Source organism: Sceloporus occidentalis, unplaced genomic scaffold (assembly GCF_023333645.1).
Source record: "Sceloporus occidentalis isolate IW3139 unplaced genomic scaffold, rSceOcc1.0.p SCAF_13, whole genome shotgun sequence".
NCBI classification, from domain to species: domain Eukaryota; kingdom Metazoa; phylum Chordata; class Lepidosauria; order Squamata; family Phrynosomatidae; genus Sceloporus; species Sceloporus occidentalis.
Genome location: NW_028316993.1, coordinates 9,092,147 through 9,110,549, shown reverse-complemented (window position 1 = coordinate 9,110,549; position 18,403 = coordinate 9,092,147). Strand labels below are relative to the sequence as shown.

The following is an 18,403-nucleotide window of genomic DNA, read 5'->3' as shown; positions in this document are numbered from 1 at the left end:
ATGATGATGTGATGCATTTTTCCTACTAGCTGGTATGGAAACTGGTTTGTGATATCTTGGGAGGAGGAAATACAAATTTGGGCTAAACAAACAGATAACATATCCTGCTGGTTAGATTAACAGTTATATAGATAGCAAAATCTGTAATGCTTTTGTATATTTTAAATATGTTAAGTACGCAGTGTATGGTAGCTTCAGAGAGAGGGCTTGTATTAATTGCTGAATGCTTGATAAAGGAATGTGTGGGGGGTGTTTTGACTTTTCGGTTTCTGAAGGCCTCCATTAGCTGCTGTGATGGTTAAAACAGCTAGGCAAAGCTTCCCTGGGGAAGAAGAAAAACACCCTAAGAAGAACCAACTGTTTGAGCACAATGAAATAATTGAGTCCGCCAATTTTGTGACGTGGAGCTAATACTTTTGGTAGGCTTATATTTGATGTATATGTACTTAGATTTCAGTTCTGTCCAAGACATCCTGCTAGCTACATCTCCCTCATCTCAGAATAAAGCTTACTGATCATCCACGAATCCTGAATTGCTGAGTCTAGGGAGGAAAGTTCAACTAGTTCCTGACAGCTGGTCATAGTCTTGCCTACAAGGGTGACATATATTGTAATTCTATTTTTATAATAGCAATTATACCCAGATTAGACTCTATGCATATGTCAGCACACTATTGTTGTTATAGATCTTTATGTCGACTCTGACTTATGGTGACCCTTGCATAAGGTTTTCTTGGCCAGATTTATTCAGAAGAGGTTTGCCATTGCTCTCCTCTTTGGCTGAGAGAGTGTGACTTATCCAGGGTCAGCCAATGGGCTTCCATGGCTGAGCAGGGATTCAAGTCCTGGTCTCCTGTAGTCCAGTGCTCTATCCATTACACCACATGGCACCTACAAATATGGAAATCATTATAGAGCATAATATTCTGCAGGTGTACTTGTGGGGCTTCTTTTCTGTCCCCTTCCCACCTCCCATGCAAGGCAGCTTCTTAACATCTATGTGCACACCGTTAACCATTTTGTGACCAGGAGAAAGTGTGGGTGCACCCATGCAACATCCAGCTACACTTCTGCATCTGGGAGAAAGGATCAACCATCACACTTCAGTACGCTGGATATTTGGAAAGGCAACAACTCTTTTTTCCAGCTGCACAAATGCAGACAGATGCTGCCTAGGTCCACCTCCTCACACACACTTCTCTGACTACTAAATTACCCAGGGAGTTGGTGGACCCATTGTAGAGCTGCCTTGTGAGGACAGAAAACATTGCACAAAGAGGTCCTAAATGGATCTATGTGAAATTCAAAGCACTTAATGGTCATGTAGCCCCTGATAATATAAGTGTATTTCAACAACAGGATTCCAATCAATATTGTTTTAGGAAGCTGATATTGAGTTTACTCTATCCAATATTGTTAACTCTGACTTGTGGCAGCTCCCTGGCGTTTAAAGGTGCTATTCCCCACCCACAAGGACCCTGGTATTCCCTGAAGATCTCCTCTGAAAGCATCAATCAGGCCTGACCCACCTTAGCTTCTAAAATCAGATGAGACTGGACATGCTCTGTGGCACAGCTTTTATAGTGAGACACATTCTCTCTTCTGGCAATGTAACAGTAGCCACTGTTGCAAAAGCCATCCATAATCAAAACAAGTTTAATTTATTGAAATCATCATAATTATGCAAATATATACAATCCGAGTGCACCGATCTATGCTCAGGTAGGACAGCAGAGACCCAATATAGTAATCTATTTACACTGTAAGATAATATAATAAAAGAACATCCTGGGGTGCTTCCTAGCCTGATAGATATTGGCCTCTGCCATATCATGTGGTGGCGGAGAACACTTTGTTTGTTTGGCTTGGAAGACAGCAAACGTACCTGATTATCCCAGCCAGGAACTCATAACTTTTTCAGTGAATCAATAAGTAGATGTTTATGCAGCTGTGCGTAGATATGCTGGGGAGATATAGTTGATTTAGGGCAATCTAAATGGTTGCCCATATGTTCAGATTTGGCAGCAACATCTACTTATGCCTGCCCTGCCCTCACTTTAAAAAATGCAGCCTATCATTCTACTCTGAGGTCAGCTACCATGTTAATTTCCCATGGTACCTCAAAGTACTCCTACTCTGGGGCATGATGAAAAATGTAAAGGATGATTATATCCAGTCACCTGGTGCTACCTGCAGCACTAGTCCCTGCTGCCAGCATAGAAACCCCAGGGGGAAAGGGCAATGAGAGAAGAGGGGCTAACTAGAAGTCAGTTTGTTCAGGGTCCCCTCAACCCTGGAGCCAGACATGGGCTTATTCCCTGGCACAGCAAGATATTAGCATCGACTCTTTGTGTATCAGCTGTGTATCATCCCAACCTAATTTTCATTGGTGTGTCTGGTATAAAACTGAAGCAGCTCAGGGTCTTTCCCACCCCCAAGTATATACTGTTCTTGCTACATCTATAGAGGGCATGCTCCCTGGGCAGCCTTAGAAAATCATGGCCAATAGCAATGTTAGTAGGAGCTTTGATTTTTTGGGTTAGGATATTGTGTGTGTTGTTTTTGTTGTCAAGTAATTTCTGACTTATGGTGACCCTAAGGCAAACCTATCATGGGGTTTTCTTGGCAAGGTTTGTTCAGAGGGGGGTTGCCATTGTGCTACTCTGCTTTTTTGTACAATTAGAACAGAGATCTAGAACCCATAGTCTGCCAATGTCATCTAAACTTCATCTTCCCAGATCACCCATCACTGCTTATGTTAGTTAGGATTGATGGGGGGGAAAGGCCACAGACATTTGGAGAACCACATATTCCCCACCCTTGATCAGAAATTGTGGCTCCTGTAAAGTCAAGCAGTCAAATTTAAGGTTTTTTCTGGCTCTTTCTACCTCTTTCAGGTCCTCTCAGCAACATACAAACTCCTCCTGAAGGCTCCACTGGAAAGCTAAAAGACTTGAGACAAGCCTCTTTCCCCATGAATTAAAAATTAAAATGGGCAAGCAACTTTAGAGGTGAAACGAAACAGGCACATATAAAGAACGTATAAAGATTCATGTCTACCTCCTGCCCTTTCCCCATACATTGTATGGGAGACTGAAAAGGATCCTGGCAGAGTTTGGAACTCTTATGTTTTGCCCACGAATTCCAGATTCTGGGGTGACTAGGAATTGTGGGATGGCTGAGGGTTTAATCCAAAAACGTGGTGTTCACAATCTCTGGATCCTACAATAATCTCCGTAAACTGCTATCTTTTGGACCACCGCAGCCTACAGTGTGACTGGCTGTTTGAAGCAGGGAGCCAGCATTGGCTCCAACAGGGCCCACTTTCATTTGCTACTGTATGAGCCGCTCATCTAGATCAGTGCTATTCAAAGTGTTTGTCCATAGACTGGTGCCAACAAATGATGCTCTAGATCTGTTCCATAACAGACCTCACAGTTCTCCTTTCCACAGAGAAAACGATTGTGAGGACACTTTAGCAGCCTACCTTAGGTAAGGATGCAACCATCCCTGTGGGCTCTGACCCAGCTCCACTCCTCAACTATCTACTTAAGGCCAATCATCAAGAGAAATGAAAGTAAAAAAACTCTGAAAGCAAGTATTTTGTGTGGGTTTCCCTTTTTTTTTCACCAGAAGAACTGTCTAGATTTGTAGGGAGTGGATGCTTAAATCCAAAAGCTAGGAAAGCTTCAAATCTGCACCTTCACTTTCAAAAAGTCAGCTGCAGTGCAGTATTTTTATAGCCATGTTTTTCAGAACCTTCAATTGAAGTGATATTACTGTGGACGACACTGCATGTGATCTGAACATGAGCTATACCAATCTTTGCACCCACATTAACCACATATTAGCCAACCGAAGTGCCCTGAGAAGCAGGGTCAACATTCATTCACAGCTGGGCAATTAAAGGACCAGAAGCACCATTCCTGAGAGGCTGACACAGCAGCAAAGACTTCCTATTGGCAGAGTGAGAGATACTTAAAAGGCTGGCAAGGCACTGTGACTGCCAACTGGCAAGCACTCACTTGGTCCATTTCCATAACACTGAGCCAGTCCAAAGTACGTAGTCCAACAAGTGGCTGTATTTGTTCCCTTTGAAATAGCCTTTTTTCTGGTTTGATATTTTGTTTTGTTTTTTCTTTTTAAAGCAGCAGCATCTCACTGGAAGGGAAGTAGGCTGGACCAGCAGTGGCTCATTGTCACAGTTCCTGTGGCTTCAGTACTGGATCACCATCCCGGTGGTGTGTGAATGAGACTGCAGGAAGAAAGCAAAAGATGTGAAGCCTGGGGATTCTTTTACTGGCCAGAGAATTCTGCTGGTGAAGGTAGAGTAGAATGGCACTAAGAAAGCAGGTTACAAACATGCCATGCCACTACAATGGACTGGTTATCAATTCACCAGAAAGCTTTCTCGGATCAGCTCTTGGAAAATTACTTCTTCAGACTACAGTTCCCAGGAGACATGCCAGATGGTGGATTCTGAGAGCTGTGGTCCAAAATAGTAATGTTTCCAAGACCTGGGATGGATCCCTTCTAAGCAGTGGCATCAGGGGAAACTGAAACAGTGAGCCACATATCATTTTAATTTGCCATAGTGCCTTTCAGTGATGCTCCATCAGGGGTACCATCAGGGAAGTTAAAATGGTAGCTAAATCGAGCTATCAGGGGCTGCCCACTGATGCCATGTCCCCATTTTCCCCATCAAATGGATTGATGTCAGGACGGAACACAGCAGTAACACTTGTCACAGGGTCATTGATTTGTGGATGGAATCCACATCTTGTTCTAGAAATCTTTCTTCTGCATCCTGATTAATGCCCCAGTTTTGCAGCCCCTAAGATTACTAACAATCCCTCAAAGCCTGCAAGTGAATTGGAGAGAGTCATTTTTCACCCCCAAATTGCCTAAAATGCCAGTAAATTCCCCTCAAATGCAATAGTAGTCTTCCCACCTGCCCAGAACTGCCCAACCTCCTCACTCCAAATGCCTGTGTTTCACTGAAAACTGGTCCAAAACTTAGCCTACACTCCACCTGTTTCCCTGAGATAGATAAAGTGACCAGCCCACCCCTATCTAAGCCACTTTCCTCATCTCACAAAACCTAGATGCTAGTGGCAAAGGTGCCATGTGATTTTACTGCAACAGAGTTGCACAGCTCCTGCTCTGGAATAAACCACACTCATATGCCCTTTACCTTCATGGTGTGGATGATCCATCCATGGAAGTCATTGACCTTGGTGTAAACACCAGGCTTATTGGGCAGGGCACACCCTGTGCCCCAGCTCACAATGCCACAGAGTCGCCAGCGTGAAGTCCGGGAGATGCCATCCTCACACACAAAAGGTCCACCACTGTCACCCTGTCATGTGAAAAGAAGTAGAGGTTTCAATTTCTCCTAGCATCACCTTCTCTTTTAGACTGGCCCAACTGCAGTAAAGTACCGTTGGCCCTCCATAGCCATGGATTCCTCATACATGGATCCAAGCATCCATAGTTTGAAAATATTAAAAATATATATACAAATTCAGAAAAGCAAACCATGTTTTGCCATTTTATATAACCGCTATATTATGTTGGCTCCCAATATATTTATTAGAGTTTGATTAATTGTACATATCATGAGACAACTCATTTGAAAAGATGACAATTCTCAGCCAAACTGAAGGCACTAGGAAAAGACTACGTTACAGGTGATAGACTCAATCAAGGAAACTACAGCTGCCCTTTCTTTACAAGGTCTCTCAAGCATGGGGCCCACCTTAAGTCAGACCCAATGTAACAACACAAACCAACAACTTTAGATTAGCAGGACTGGCAATGTCATCTGCTGCCCCCCACCCCAGCATCTGCATTCATAGATTTGGACCAATTAGTTCCACACACAAAAAAAACCCTGTTCCTGATGAAGATGACACCTGATAGAACTGATTTGGTGACACAGATAAACACAGATGCCAAAATGTTTAGATGTTTCTTGGATGCACAGTGTCTGCCATGATGAAGAATCTGCTATTCCAAGATTACCACTCCAGTACATCTCTGTTCCCCTTCACCATGATATCCGTTGCCAACATACAGCCTACCTGGCAGGCATCTGTGCCGCCAGCAGCAAAGCCAGCACAGAACATCCGCGACCTTATCTGACTGCCGTAGTACTCAGGACTGTTGCAGACAGTGGTACTGATGATGGGCACACTGGCCTCTTGGAGCACATCTGACTGTTGTCCTGTGCAGGAGGAAGGACTGAGTATCACAAGATGATCTAACACGTGTATTTACGCACAGGTCCAGAATTGCAATAACAAGCAGAAGATCAAGATGATTTAAATGAGTAAATAACTAAGTAAACAAGCAAGAATCCCCAGTTTGCAGTGGTTTAGCAATGCGGAAAACAGAATATCCTTACCACAGTGGCAACCAATGGCTTCCATATCTCTCCAGGCTTTAAGGCGGAATTTTAGAGGAGTTATCCAATGTTCTATAATCAAGTTCAATACCTTGGAGAGCTCCTTTAAACTTCAGCCTAAAAAAAAAAGTTGGTGTGGTGTGGAGGAAACATGAATTGATTTGTGTGAGAAAGGATTTGTGCATAAGCATCAGGTTTGGTACTGAAAAATATAAAGCTTGGAAATAATGTGTTACAGAGCACAGAGATAGCATGATCATAATGATGCACATTTACCAAAGAGCATAGGCAATGTGTAGTATCATTATTTTTCCTGAGCAATGAGTTACATTTATTTCTTCCTCCAAAAAACCAAACCAAGATGGGGCCATTTCTGCATTAAGAGATTTTTTTTAAAATGTAAATCATTTAGAAAGGAACATGCTACTAACTAACTAAACATGAAAAATACTCAGTAACATTAATGTGCAACATGACACTTTTTAATAATAATGTTCCAAGCTCTGGAAAACCTATGCCTGGGCTAAGCTTGAGTTCAGAGGCTCGTTGTTTCTTAGTTTTAATTCACTCTTCGTGAGCTTTCTCTTCTGAACCTGGCTGGAACTCAGAGTTCAACAGGGCAAGTAGGATATGCATGCTTAAAGTTTCCCCACTCCTGCATCACTGCCTATGCTAGCTAGCCATGGTTTCTTATTGTCTCAGCTGACAGTCCCAATCCAAGATGTTTCACTGTAAATAAGACTTATCCCCTCCCCACATGAAATGTTCCTTCAGTCCCCAAATTTCTAGCATTGCAGACAGTATGACATTAAAAAAACTCACACCTGGAACTCTTAATGCTGCATAGTACTAATAGTGTAGTACTTACCGTAATACTGTGTGTTGCCCCAGCCAGTCACAGTACACAGCTTGCCATCCACCAGAGGTTGGCCCAGTGCTGGGAGACAGATAGGCTGGATAAATTCTGTGAGAGACAAAACTGTCATCAGGGAAACTAGTCTTTTGGTCCTATTTCCTAGTATCTAGGCTGCTTTGATTTCAATGCCCTCACTTCCACCATATGGTGGCTCTAGAGCAGAGGAGAGGATTAGCAGCCCCCACATTTGCTTTATTTCTCCTTTTGGAGAGAGATCCAGATTATGCCAGAGGTAAATGACAAAGGGCAACAGTGGCAGTTGTGAAGGGGCAAGCCTACTCAGAGAGAGCATTTTGTTTCTCCAAAACCACAACTTCAAAACTGCCCTGTCAATGGTCATGCTGGAATTTCTCATCCAAAAAGCTATTTGTCTGAGCTCTGTCCAAATCTGGAGGCAGCACTGATCATACTAGCTCTCCTGACAATTCTCCCAGGCCTTCCCACATTGTCTTCATTGACCCCAACAATGTTCTCACCATTGAAGGAAAGAGGTGTTGCCAAGTGCATCAGGGCAATGTCATTGCTGTTCTCCTCACTGTTGGGATCCTGGAAGGGCTGGTAGCCACCATGGTACACAATGCTTGTCACACCCACCTGCAGCCCCTTAGTGGACGACTGGGAAATAGCACCCACAAACACCCGCCACCGGCTCACCACCCGGTTCCGCCTGCAGAGAAATGGGACAACTCAAGAGGATATTGTAGCAGAACAGCCAGGGCCAGCAAAAACACAACCCAAGTGCCAGTTCTTTTGGGCACCGTTTTTATTCTTTGGAGTCAAGCAGTAAAATATCTTGAGACAATCCTGGGGTTTATACAACACAGCATAGTCCAACTACTGACTGAAGGAAAGGTGAAAGGGGATGAAATAGCCACCCTGGATCCATAGTCTCTACTTCCTAGTGGTTACTGTGTTATTTCTCAGAATGCTCTATATGGCACTTTGAGAAATTCAAGTGGGGTTTGGCAGCCACTAAAAAGACACGATGGCTCTCTTGGCTTTTGCCATGTTTCGACCTACAGCAGGGATGGGCAACTGTTGATGGCTAAGGGGTCACATTATACCCTTCCCAGAGAACTAGGAAAGACACGCATGCATATGTGTGTGTGCGTGCACACACACTCACACACAGCACACACCCCAGCAAAAAAATCAGTATGTTTATTACTCCCAAAGATCTTCTAGGTGATGTGGGGACATTTCTGTTATGGGGAACATGCCATTTCAGGCCAAAGAGAAGCCTTTTTAACAACTGGAAGTAACCAGAAGTCACTTTCTGTTTTCAAAAAGGCCTCTTCTGCCTCTAAAAAGGCCAAAAGAGGTCCAAAAATGTGGACAGAATAGCCCCCATCCCTATTAGAAGGCATTTTGATCAAAAATTGATCCAGAGTCTGTGGGCACAAAAAATTATCCTGAGCACAACCTGTGGCCCGGAGGCAACATTTTGCCCACTTCTGCCCTTTGGAATGCTTGAGAATTATGCAACATCCAAGGTATTCTGGGAAAATACAGCGATGACCACCAAGAATATTTTTTGTCATGAGAGAAAGGTAACCTCTCCCTGAACTTGCCCGTGCACGCATACACACAAATGTAGTCAACATGCATTAAAGCATCACACCAAATTACATTAATCTGGCAGGAATCCTAATAGGACACACAGCTCTCAGCTGAGACTCACTCAGGGAAACAATGTGCTGCTGTGATAACCCATTCATCTGAGATGACAGAGCCACCACAAAGGTGTGTCCCATCGTAGCGGAGGCTGACTTGCCACGGCCATTTCCCCAAGCTGGCATCTTGGCCTCCCACAATCCTGTCCACAGACAACTTTCGCCGTCCACAATCTACAAAACACAAACACAGGGATTTGTTCTACAAGAAATACATCTGGATTAGAATCAAACTACAAAATCCCAGAGTTCCATAGGTTGTTGTCACTGCAATTAAAATGGAATATACTCAGTGTAAAGGGGAGCCTGGACAGCAGACATACAGAAGTCATGGGACCACACTCTTTCCCACTGTTGTGATATGGACTGTAATTTGATTTACATGATACCCATATATTAGCACATGCAGATTTTATTCATACCTGAAGCCTATCTTGTCCTTTCTTTGAGCAATGTATCTATTCTTCTCCTTACTTCTCACTGGCCACACTAGATTCTGGTCACGGGAGCAAGGCTGAATACAATTTAATGGGTGGGGGAGAGCAACAGGTCTACCAAAGGGCTCTAAAACAAAGGGCCCTCATACCTAAAGCTGGACATACCCTCACTCATTCTGGCTCAGTTTTTTCAGCCTGCACACTTTCCTGAGATCACTTTAAAACATTGTCACACAAGCACCAATTGTCAATCAGAATGCGCCCTTGTGATGTGCTTTTAAAAATGCCCAACAGCGCCTATGTGCAAGTACAAAAGAAATGGGGAAAAGTGGATCTGGTAGGAAAAGAATGGAAAACTACTTTTTAAACTATGTCAGGATGTCAGATAATAAAGGAAAGAGATGTGGGGATGGGAGAAAGAAAACTTGCACATGGACAGATCAAAGGATTCAAGATGCCCATACCTTGACAGAGGGTTGCCAGGAATCGGCCTGTTGGACACTCACTGTAAAAGATAAAAAGATTTTAAAATCTATCAATAATTACTAATAAATCATTCTCTTATCCCATCAAACAACTTATTTATTTCTCCTCAATTTATCAACTTCAACCCCTTGACCAACATGACTACTTTTAAATTCTTCCATCTTGACCAGTATTATTTGGAACAGAAACATCTCATACTAAACAAAACGATCATTTTCACTGCAGTGGCTTTTCCCAACCAAGACAAATATTAATCTCTCTCCTCTTAACATACCCTTCTCAATTTCACTTCACGTCTTAACATCGTCATTGTGAAACAACATAAAGTTCATATTCATCGTAACAATGCTAAATACTCAGCTTTCTTCGCAGTTTCAAAACCACTATTCCCCATCAACTCAATTGAATCTTGTATAGTCATTTTTTGTTTACACAGATCCTGCCAACATACCCACATTTTTTGTAACAAAACCCAATTGTCCAAGTTTTTCCCCATCTCTTCATCTGTAATTTCAGTTTTATCTTCTATCTTCTCTTAAAATCACTGTCCCCTTTATCTATTTAAAACATTGTCAAATCATCATTCCAGTTCAGCATTTTGCTTTCAAATCAAAATCTTGTTTTAAAAAGCCCTTTATTTTATCACTCCTTGTTCACCGATGGAAGCCTAGGGCACCAATCTCACCACTGAAAGTAAAGATCTCTCTTAAAATGTAGATTAGATAGCTAGATGGTTAAGTCATTAAAATTGTGGCGGTTTTTGCAGGCCCAGTATCCTTTAAAAGACTTGTCTGAAATGGCCCACCATCACCGCCCCAACTAATTTTCCAGAGAGGTTTGCTGGCTGAAGGTTGCCTCCTAGCCAGTATTATGGCTGTTTCAGCTTCCTCTATCTGTTCCGCTTCCTCTATCCAGCCACTTTGGGGTTATTTAAGCACATTTACATTCATTTTCCTAATTTCGTAACAACACTTGGGACCTAAGGTTGGGAAAGGTTAATATACAGGCTGGGTGTAAAATCTCTCACACAAAAGCTCCCGTCACCCTTGATTCCTAGGCTTCCTGTGATCTGCTCAAGCATGGCGTTTCACCCCAAAATTTTGGGAGGAGAGATGAGGTAGGCTCCCACCCCCACTTGGACTTTGCACTGTCTCTACTTTGAGCATAACTCATGATGAGTGTTGATGATGGTTTTTGTAATCCAATAATATCTGGAGAGCCGATGCTGGGTAAAGCTAGGTCTAGGGACCAGGGTGAAAGAAAGGCAACAAAAACCCTAAAGAGTAGTAGTCCAGTCCATCTTGTACCTTACCACACAACAATGGCCTCAGTGAGTCTTCGTGCATAAGGCAGCTGAGATTCATTCACACAGAAATAACCTGACGTCCCATTGGCCCCTGCACTGTTAGCAGCCAGCACTGAATGAGAGAGCGACCTGCAGTGGAGGCAAACAGAGAGAATCAATACTCATGCAGTGACATGGCTGTACTGCAGCATTTTCCATGCTTCTGCAAGCATTAGGTTTGATCCAAAAGTGGAGTGTTTTGTAAAAGTCTTCTATCAGAACCATGCCCGCCACTGCCTTGAAGATTGATGGATGCTCCTTCTTTGGAGGTTTTTAAACAGAGGCTGGATGGCCATCTGTCAGGAGTGCTTTGATTGTGTGTCCCTGCATGGCAGTGGGTTGGACTGGATGGCACTTGTGGTCACTTCCTGCTCTACAATTCTGTAAGGTACAGTCAGCCCTCCATATCCATGGATCCTGCATTCGGAGATTTAACCATCCATGGCTTGAAAGTTTGGGGGGGGGGGGGTTAATTCCAAAAAGCAAACCCTAATATTGCCATTTATATAAGGGATATCAATTTACTACCCTATTGTATATATTGGCATCTTAAGCAAACACAGGTTTTGGTATCCACAGGAAACAGATCTTCGTGTCCTCTGTGGACCAGACCAATGGCACAATGTAGATTCTTTGGAATAATCATACATAGATCTAGTCTTACATTTCAGCTTGACTAAGCTGGTGTGGATGCACTTGAACTCCACTTGATCTTTGGGCAATCATTCACTGGCATAAACCAGACCTAAACATTAAGGTTTAGTTCAACTTGACCCAAGCTGGATCAGATGTATGAGGGGGGAAAGCACGTCCAGCTCCACCTATTTGCCAAGCCCAGCCAACTGTTTCATGATGATTCAGTCCAGGACACCTTCCCACACTTTGCAGTCCTGGATTTTTCTCTAATGTTTCTACCATCTCTGAGGCTTCATGCATAAGCCAAGCATGGAAAGTTAATTTTAGACAGTAAGTATGTATAGTTATAGTTTTAAGAAGGACATGTAGTTGGTCGTTGTTTTAGGTATGGGTTTTAACACTGGCTCTTTAGTAAAATAAATTTAAAAAAACAAAGGAAATTAAATAGTTCAATTTTTCATTGCGCTTTGTGACTAAAAGAAATCTCAGAGCCACAAGCCTTTGGCCTCTGGCATGAAATGCATTCTCCTCCCATTCATCTTCCCTTCACCTCAGTAACCATTACTGAGTACTAAACAGCTGCTTGAGGAACAACACAAGGTAACATCTAAGTGAGTGACATTTAATTCCCAGCATTCAGTAGGGCCACACGCCTGTAATATAAAAAGCAACTATAAATGCTACATTTATATAATGAGGGTGTTATCCCTCATTAAATTATCATCCTAATGTGACACTGTAATGACGTAGGGCCCAAACAGACAGGCCAAAATAAAGCTGCTTTGGGTCACTTTGGAGGTATGCTGTTTAAATGATGCATGCATCCTAAGATGCCAGAAGCTGTGCCAAAGCTACGCTCCAATCCAAAGGACTGGAGTGCAGCTTTGATGCAGCTTCTGGCCTCTTAAGATATGTGTGTCACTTAAACAGTATACCTCTAAAGTGACCCAAAGCAACTTTATTTTGGCATGTCTGTTCGGGCTCTTAGTTCTTGGACTCTTGTCACCCCAGCAGTGCTGTCCGCATACCTGACAAATCCCATCTCTTCACAACTTAGGGCTGCCACCTGGGCGTTGAAAGACGAAGAGCAAAGAAGCCTCCATTTCCCTTCATTTTCATCATACACAGTGAGGCGCAGGTCCCCAGGAATCACTTGAACTGAAGAGACCAAACAAAAGCATTAACGTTGTCATGACCTGGCTATGCTTCAACCAACCTTCTATGAAGCACTGTGTTGGCCTTGCCAAATTAGCCCTGCCAAATTAGAAATGCCAGCAAATAAATATCTTTAGGTTTGTTTTAGAAGTCCCTCCAAGTAGTCCCATGATCTGACATCTGTGATCTGAGACTACATGTCCATCACCATTCACATGTATGTACTAAGCCATTGACTATAGATTTATATTTGTGTCTTGTAAATGGGCTGTAATTCGTTTTAACTGTTTGCTATGACTAATATTTTATCTTCTTTGTTTATATTTTTTTTAAAAGCTTTTAATCTATTGTAGCATTACAGCTACAATAAAATATAGCATTACTGCTATATTTTATTGTGAGACTGTGGTTAGCTACCTGGAGAACGATTTGAAGGAAAGGTGGGGTATAAATTAAACAAAACAAAACAAAAATTGTGTTGTTGCTGAAGGATAGTTGCCAGGATGATACTTGCAAGAAGCAGGGAAAATGGATGATTGCTCAAGCTGGAGTTACACGTGTTCAAAAAATAATGTGGATAATGCAGTTGCACAGATTCCCATGCCTTTTTTCTCCACCGAACAAAGCAGAGTTGGGAAAGCCAGCAGGGAAGGATTAACACATTAAGTTAATCAGTAACATGGTTGAAAAACCGATTCAATAATGTTTACATTGGAAAGGGGACACTTTTAGTAATTAAGTTAATTTTAAATTGGCATTTCCATTTATATTACATATATTGCTACACTAAAAGCCTTACCAAACCTGTAGCTGAAAAATCTCACCCATGAGATTTTCTTTATTCCTTTTTTGCCCCCTTTGTCCCTGCTTTGATAAGTAAGGAAAACTGATACGTGTATTTTTGAAAACGCCTTTTCTCGACCGCTCCACCAAAAACCTCTTCTCGCTTCCTTACAATCTCATCTCCTTCCCCTCCCTTAGCTTAATAGTTTCCATATGCATCTTTACAGATATTCCAGGATTAAGAGCTTCATCATTCCGATCCCTTGGACAGTTGAGGAGCTTCTATGCAATGTCCAGTAGACCAGATGGGTGCAAAAGAGACCATCCCCGGCCAAGCTGCCCTTACTAATTGTTGGTTTAAAATCTTTCCACCTTGTAATTAATTAAAACTATCATACTTCACTGAAGAACTAAAGCAGAAGCAGATTCATATGACTGTTTGAATGTATTAAAGCATTTAATGATGGCATTCACGCGTACACCTTTCCTGAAGAAATATTTGGGCTCCGGTAATGTGAAACCTTTATTATTTTTAGAAATAGGATAAGGAAGAATCTTTTACATTTTACTGCCTGAAGCAAACTGCAAGGCACTTTGTTGAGCATTAAGGCTATGCCCTGGTGCTTCTGCAAACACTCACCAGTGTATAGGCTTTCCCTTTCATTTTCCAGCACAGAAACCACTGCAATGGAGTAGAGAGAAACAGAAGGGTGAAATTACAACACCATTCAGCCACAGAAATGACAGGATCAGCAAATGCAAGACTGATCTCCTGCACGATTTCCCACTAGGACCTTCACCATGACCTCTGGAAGTATCTCTTTCCTACGGGATTTAGAATCTTCCCAATAATAATTGAATTGGGAGTAGTCTGATGCCAACTTTTCTTCTCCTTCCTCATGATAAAAGACCATGGATCTTTTCAGAACAGAGGCTAGGAACGACTACCATAGTCACGTAGTCATCCGTGCAGAAATGAAATTTGGATAGAGTGTCCTTTTACTACATGCACATTTACTACATGGAGGAATGGGATTCTATAAAACCACTGATTTTAACATGAATCATGTTTTGTGAAAGCTCTCTCTCTCTCTCACCTATAGCCCAGATTCCAGCCCCAATCCCAGCCAGCAACAGAAGGCCAGTGGTGACCACAGCCACCAGTTTAAGTGGATTCCAATGGCATGCTTTAAGGCCTCCTGCAAGACAAAGAAAAAGTCAACATTTCAAGCAGCCGGAAAACATTTATAATGGGATAGAAAACAGGAGAGGGCTTTCTCAGGTACTTGGAGTAAAAGATATTTGGGATGGGGGGGGAGTAGGAAAAAAGAAGAGGGCAGAATAACTGATGCAAGGAACGTTGAGATTTTTTTAAAAATACAGTCAAATAGTTATCTGAGGTACTGCTGGTAAATTTCCTGCGCAGGAAAGCAGAGGCCCCAGGAACCCATTTTGGAGTATTACGCACGAGACAATCCTGGCAAGGCTTGTCATTTTGACTCCCTTAACATTACCTGCTGCGGAATTGTTGTGTAACTGAAGAGCACTTTTGTACGCATTGGCATTTCAGACAAGCTCATGAGCAAAAATGCAACCCATTTTACAGCAACAGAATTCCACTCATTCCAGACATCTTACAGTTTTCATCACATTACCATCAGTTCCCACTGTTCTCAAGCAATATTTGCTATCATTTCCTCATATCCATTACGTTGCTCGATTCTTGAATGATTCTTGTGTAAAAATGCCACACATGCAGTTGTATATTCTGGAAAATTCTAACAAAAATAGATATTGAAAGAAAGGGGAGGAAACAGCCAAACAGGAGCTGTTCCCATAGTCTTTGACACCATTAAAATCTACTTTTTTGAGGACCACATACTGTAGGTTCAATAAGACTTTGAACAGATTCACGGTGATAATCCAAAACCCTGTAATCATGGTCTGATTATCTTTAACCTTCAACCTTTATTAAGCATACAACAGGCCTGGTTATCAATGGTGGAATTGGTGCAATTGCTCCAGTCTTTTCAGAAGTCAGAGGGGGGAAATGGTAGCTTGCTTCCTTTTTCTTCCCATCACTTGCTCAGTCTCTTGATATTTCTGTCGTTATCAACATAACTAACACAGTAAAAACAAACCTGGAGATCAGGCTGTTAGTCTCACTGAAGTGGAAGAGCTGCAAATGGGTTGAACTTGAAGATTTTCACACTGCTCTTTGCTGTGCTTTTCATTTTATACGATATTTAATCTTTTTTTATTTAATTACTAAGCCATCAATCCTAGAATAGTTCACATGTACATACAAAACAGGACCTTATTTAAGGAACCACTCTAAGCAGTGATGCAGACTTGAATGACACGGATTCAAATCAGACTCAAGTCACTTCTATGACTTGACCTGGACTTGACTCAGCAATAAATGATGCAGTGACTCGACTCGAGACTTCCATACTTTGAGTGACCAACCTTCTGGCCTAACATCACCTAGAAACAGCAAAAGCATTAGGCAATGGGCTTGACATGAGGGTTGCGGTTAGGCCACCTCAAGCCCATTGCCAAACACATTTACGAGAATATGAGAAGCCTGATTTACCTATTCACTTTTTTTCAGCAGTCCATGCTTTCCTTAGAACTCTCTTCCAATGAGTTAATTTTCTTCCTATCAACATTTTGCACTGTCCTGCTTTCATACCCATATACTAAAAATCAGAGATACCATGACACGAATGATTCTCACTTTGGTATTTAATGATATGTCTTTGCACTTGAAGATCTTATGCCTTGCCGCAAAAAAGAGAACAACAAAACAATACAATGTAGGTTTGCATAAAATTTGAGTGTGCTTATAGAATCATAGAACCATGGAGTTGGAAGAGACCATAAGGGCCATCAGGTCCAACCCATTGACAAGCAGGAACACCAAACAAAGCACTCTGCAACAGATGGCCATCCAGCCTCTCTTTAAAAACCTCCAAAGATGAGGAGTCCATCACACTCTGAGGTGGCATATTCTGCTGTCAAACAGCTCTGCATGAAGATGCAATTTTTAAAAGAACTGGTATAACTTCAATAGAATTGTTATATACATCTCCTAACAGATTGGTCATGTGTGTGTTTGTGTGTGTGGTGTCCACCTTCAACATATAGTGACTCTATGAATTTCATAGGGTTTTTTTAACCAAGGAATACTCAGTGAGGTTTGTCATTGCCTTCCTCTGAAATATATTCTATAGCATCTGGCCTTCCATGGTGTTCTCCCCCTCCAAGTACTAACCAGGGCTGACCTTGCTTAGCTTCCAAGATCAGACAGGATCTGGAACCTTCAGGGTACTGAGGTCCTAAGGTTGGTCATTAAGCCACAGCAAAAAAAGAAAAAGAAAGAAAAATTCAAAACTCCACAAGAGGCCAGGAAAGAACATAGATGTAACATAACATGTAACAGAAATACAGTACATTCTACCAAAGTGAGGAACACAGTGTCCTGGTGGCTCTGTCTGCTGTCCAGGTGCCAACTGTTGATGAGTAACTTTAACGCCCCTTGCTATCACATTATTGTTCTTTACCTGCCATTGATGATTTCCATGTCAGTAGAGCAGTTGAATCTATTCTGGGTCTTAGTCCAAACTTTAGAGGAGCTGTCCATGGTGCTTGTTCTATTTGGGATTTAGAGTTCAGCACCTTGGATAGTTCTTTTAGAGGTGAAGCCCAAAGCAGATTCCTCTCCCCACTGACATGGAAGCCATCAGCTGCCTCCAACCAGCAGTCCATGGGCCAAGCAATTGGGGTATTTCTGGAGTGGGGTGGGATGCCTGTCCAGCATGGATCATGGACTGAAACTGTCTTTATATTTAAATGGGCATTAGATCAGACAACAGGTGTTCATGTCAAGAATGTCTCCAAAGAAAGGTATTTCTCCTCTCAAGCAAGGCTAACCTACCTCTCCCTGTAGAATTTGTCCATGTTTAAAGAAAAGCGTATCCTGGAGATAGAGGTAGAAAGTGATTCACATAATGGGCAACCACAGTCACTGCATTTTCCAGGCCAAGACAAAGCAGCCAAAAACGTTAATGTTTAAGTCCTGCTCTGTCTGGACGGAGTGGGAGGAGTAGGGGTGGGAGTTTCATGGAATTAGAAGGAGAAGGACTAGGAAATTCTGTGGTCTTTTTTTGAAAGTACAACTCACCGTCTTTTTCAGCCATTTCAGTGGCAGTTAATCATCAACCCTGCCACACTGTCCCTTCAGAAATCCCACACTTCCAGGCCAGGAGGCCTTTGGGAAAAGCCTACAGACAAAAAAAGAAATAAGTGTAACTGTCCAGAAACTTTGAATCCTCAAACACAGCCAGTGCCATAGGGTAGCAGGGGTAAACACTTGCCACAGCCACTTAGACCAGCAATGTCCCACCCCTGATTCCACAAAAAAAGAAGACCTAGTGTTATCATATTCTCTGTTTTTGTGTCAGCCCTTTCCATATTATGGGGGCAACCCACAGTGCAACCCAGGGACCCCAAAATCCTGAGGTCAGCACTACCATCTTTTCCCTTTTTTTCTTTAGAGTCAGA

General features: G+C 42.3%; 1 protein-coding gene across 1 annotated transcript; it reads right to left on the bottom strand.

Annotated features, from left to right (window-relative positions):
• Window positions 1-1,640: 1,640 nt before the first annotated feature.
• On the bottom strand, window positions 1,641-18,039 carry LOC149304863 (serine protease hepsin-like). The gene is made up of 12 exons (XM_089479142.1): window positions 18,024-18,039; window positions 14,935-15,036; window positions 14,478-14,519; window positions 12,928-13,057; window positions 11,231-11,353; window positions 9,897-9,937; window positions 9,004-9,169; window positions 7,799-7,989; window positions 7,275-7,370; window positions 6,084-6,226; window positions 5,195-5,359; window positions 1,641-4,255 (listed from the first exon to the last, which is right to left on the bottom strand). Exons 1-12 carry the CDS (start codon window positions 18,037-18,039, stop codon window positions 4,217-4,219), a joined length of 1,254 nt encoding a protein of 417 aa, XP_089335268.1. The 3' UTR covers window positions 1,641-4,216.
• Window positions 18,040-18,403: the final 364 nt, after the last annotated feature.

What these genes read in the sequence shown, in the direction of transcription:
- LOC149304863 (XM_089479142.1), bottom strand. An exon ending in AACACCTCTTTCCTTCAATG is followed by an intron (nt 7,371 to 7,798) that starts GTGAGAACATTG and finishes TGTCTCTCACAG; the next exon opens with AATTTATCCAGCCTATCTGT. An exon ending in GCGGCACAGATGCCTGCCAG is followed by an intron (nt 5,360 to 6,083) that starts GTAGGCTGTATG and finishes TTCACATGACAG; the next exon opens with GGTGACAGTGGTGGACCTTT.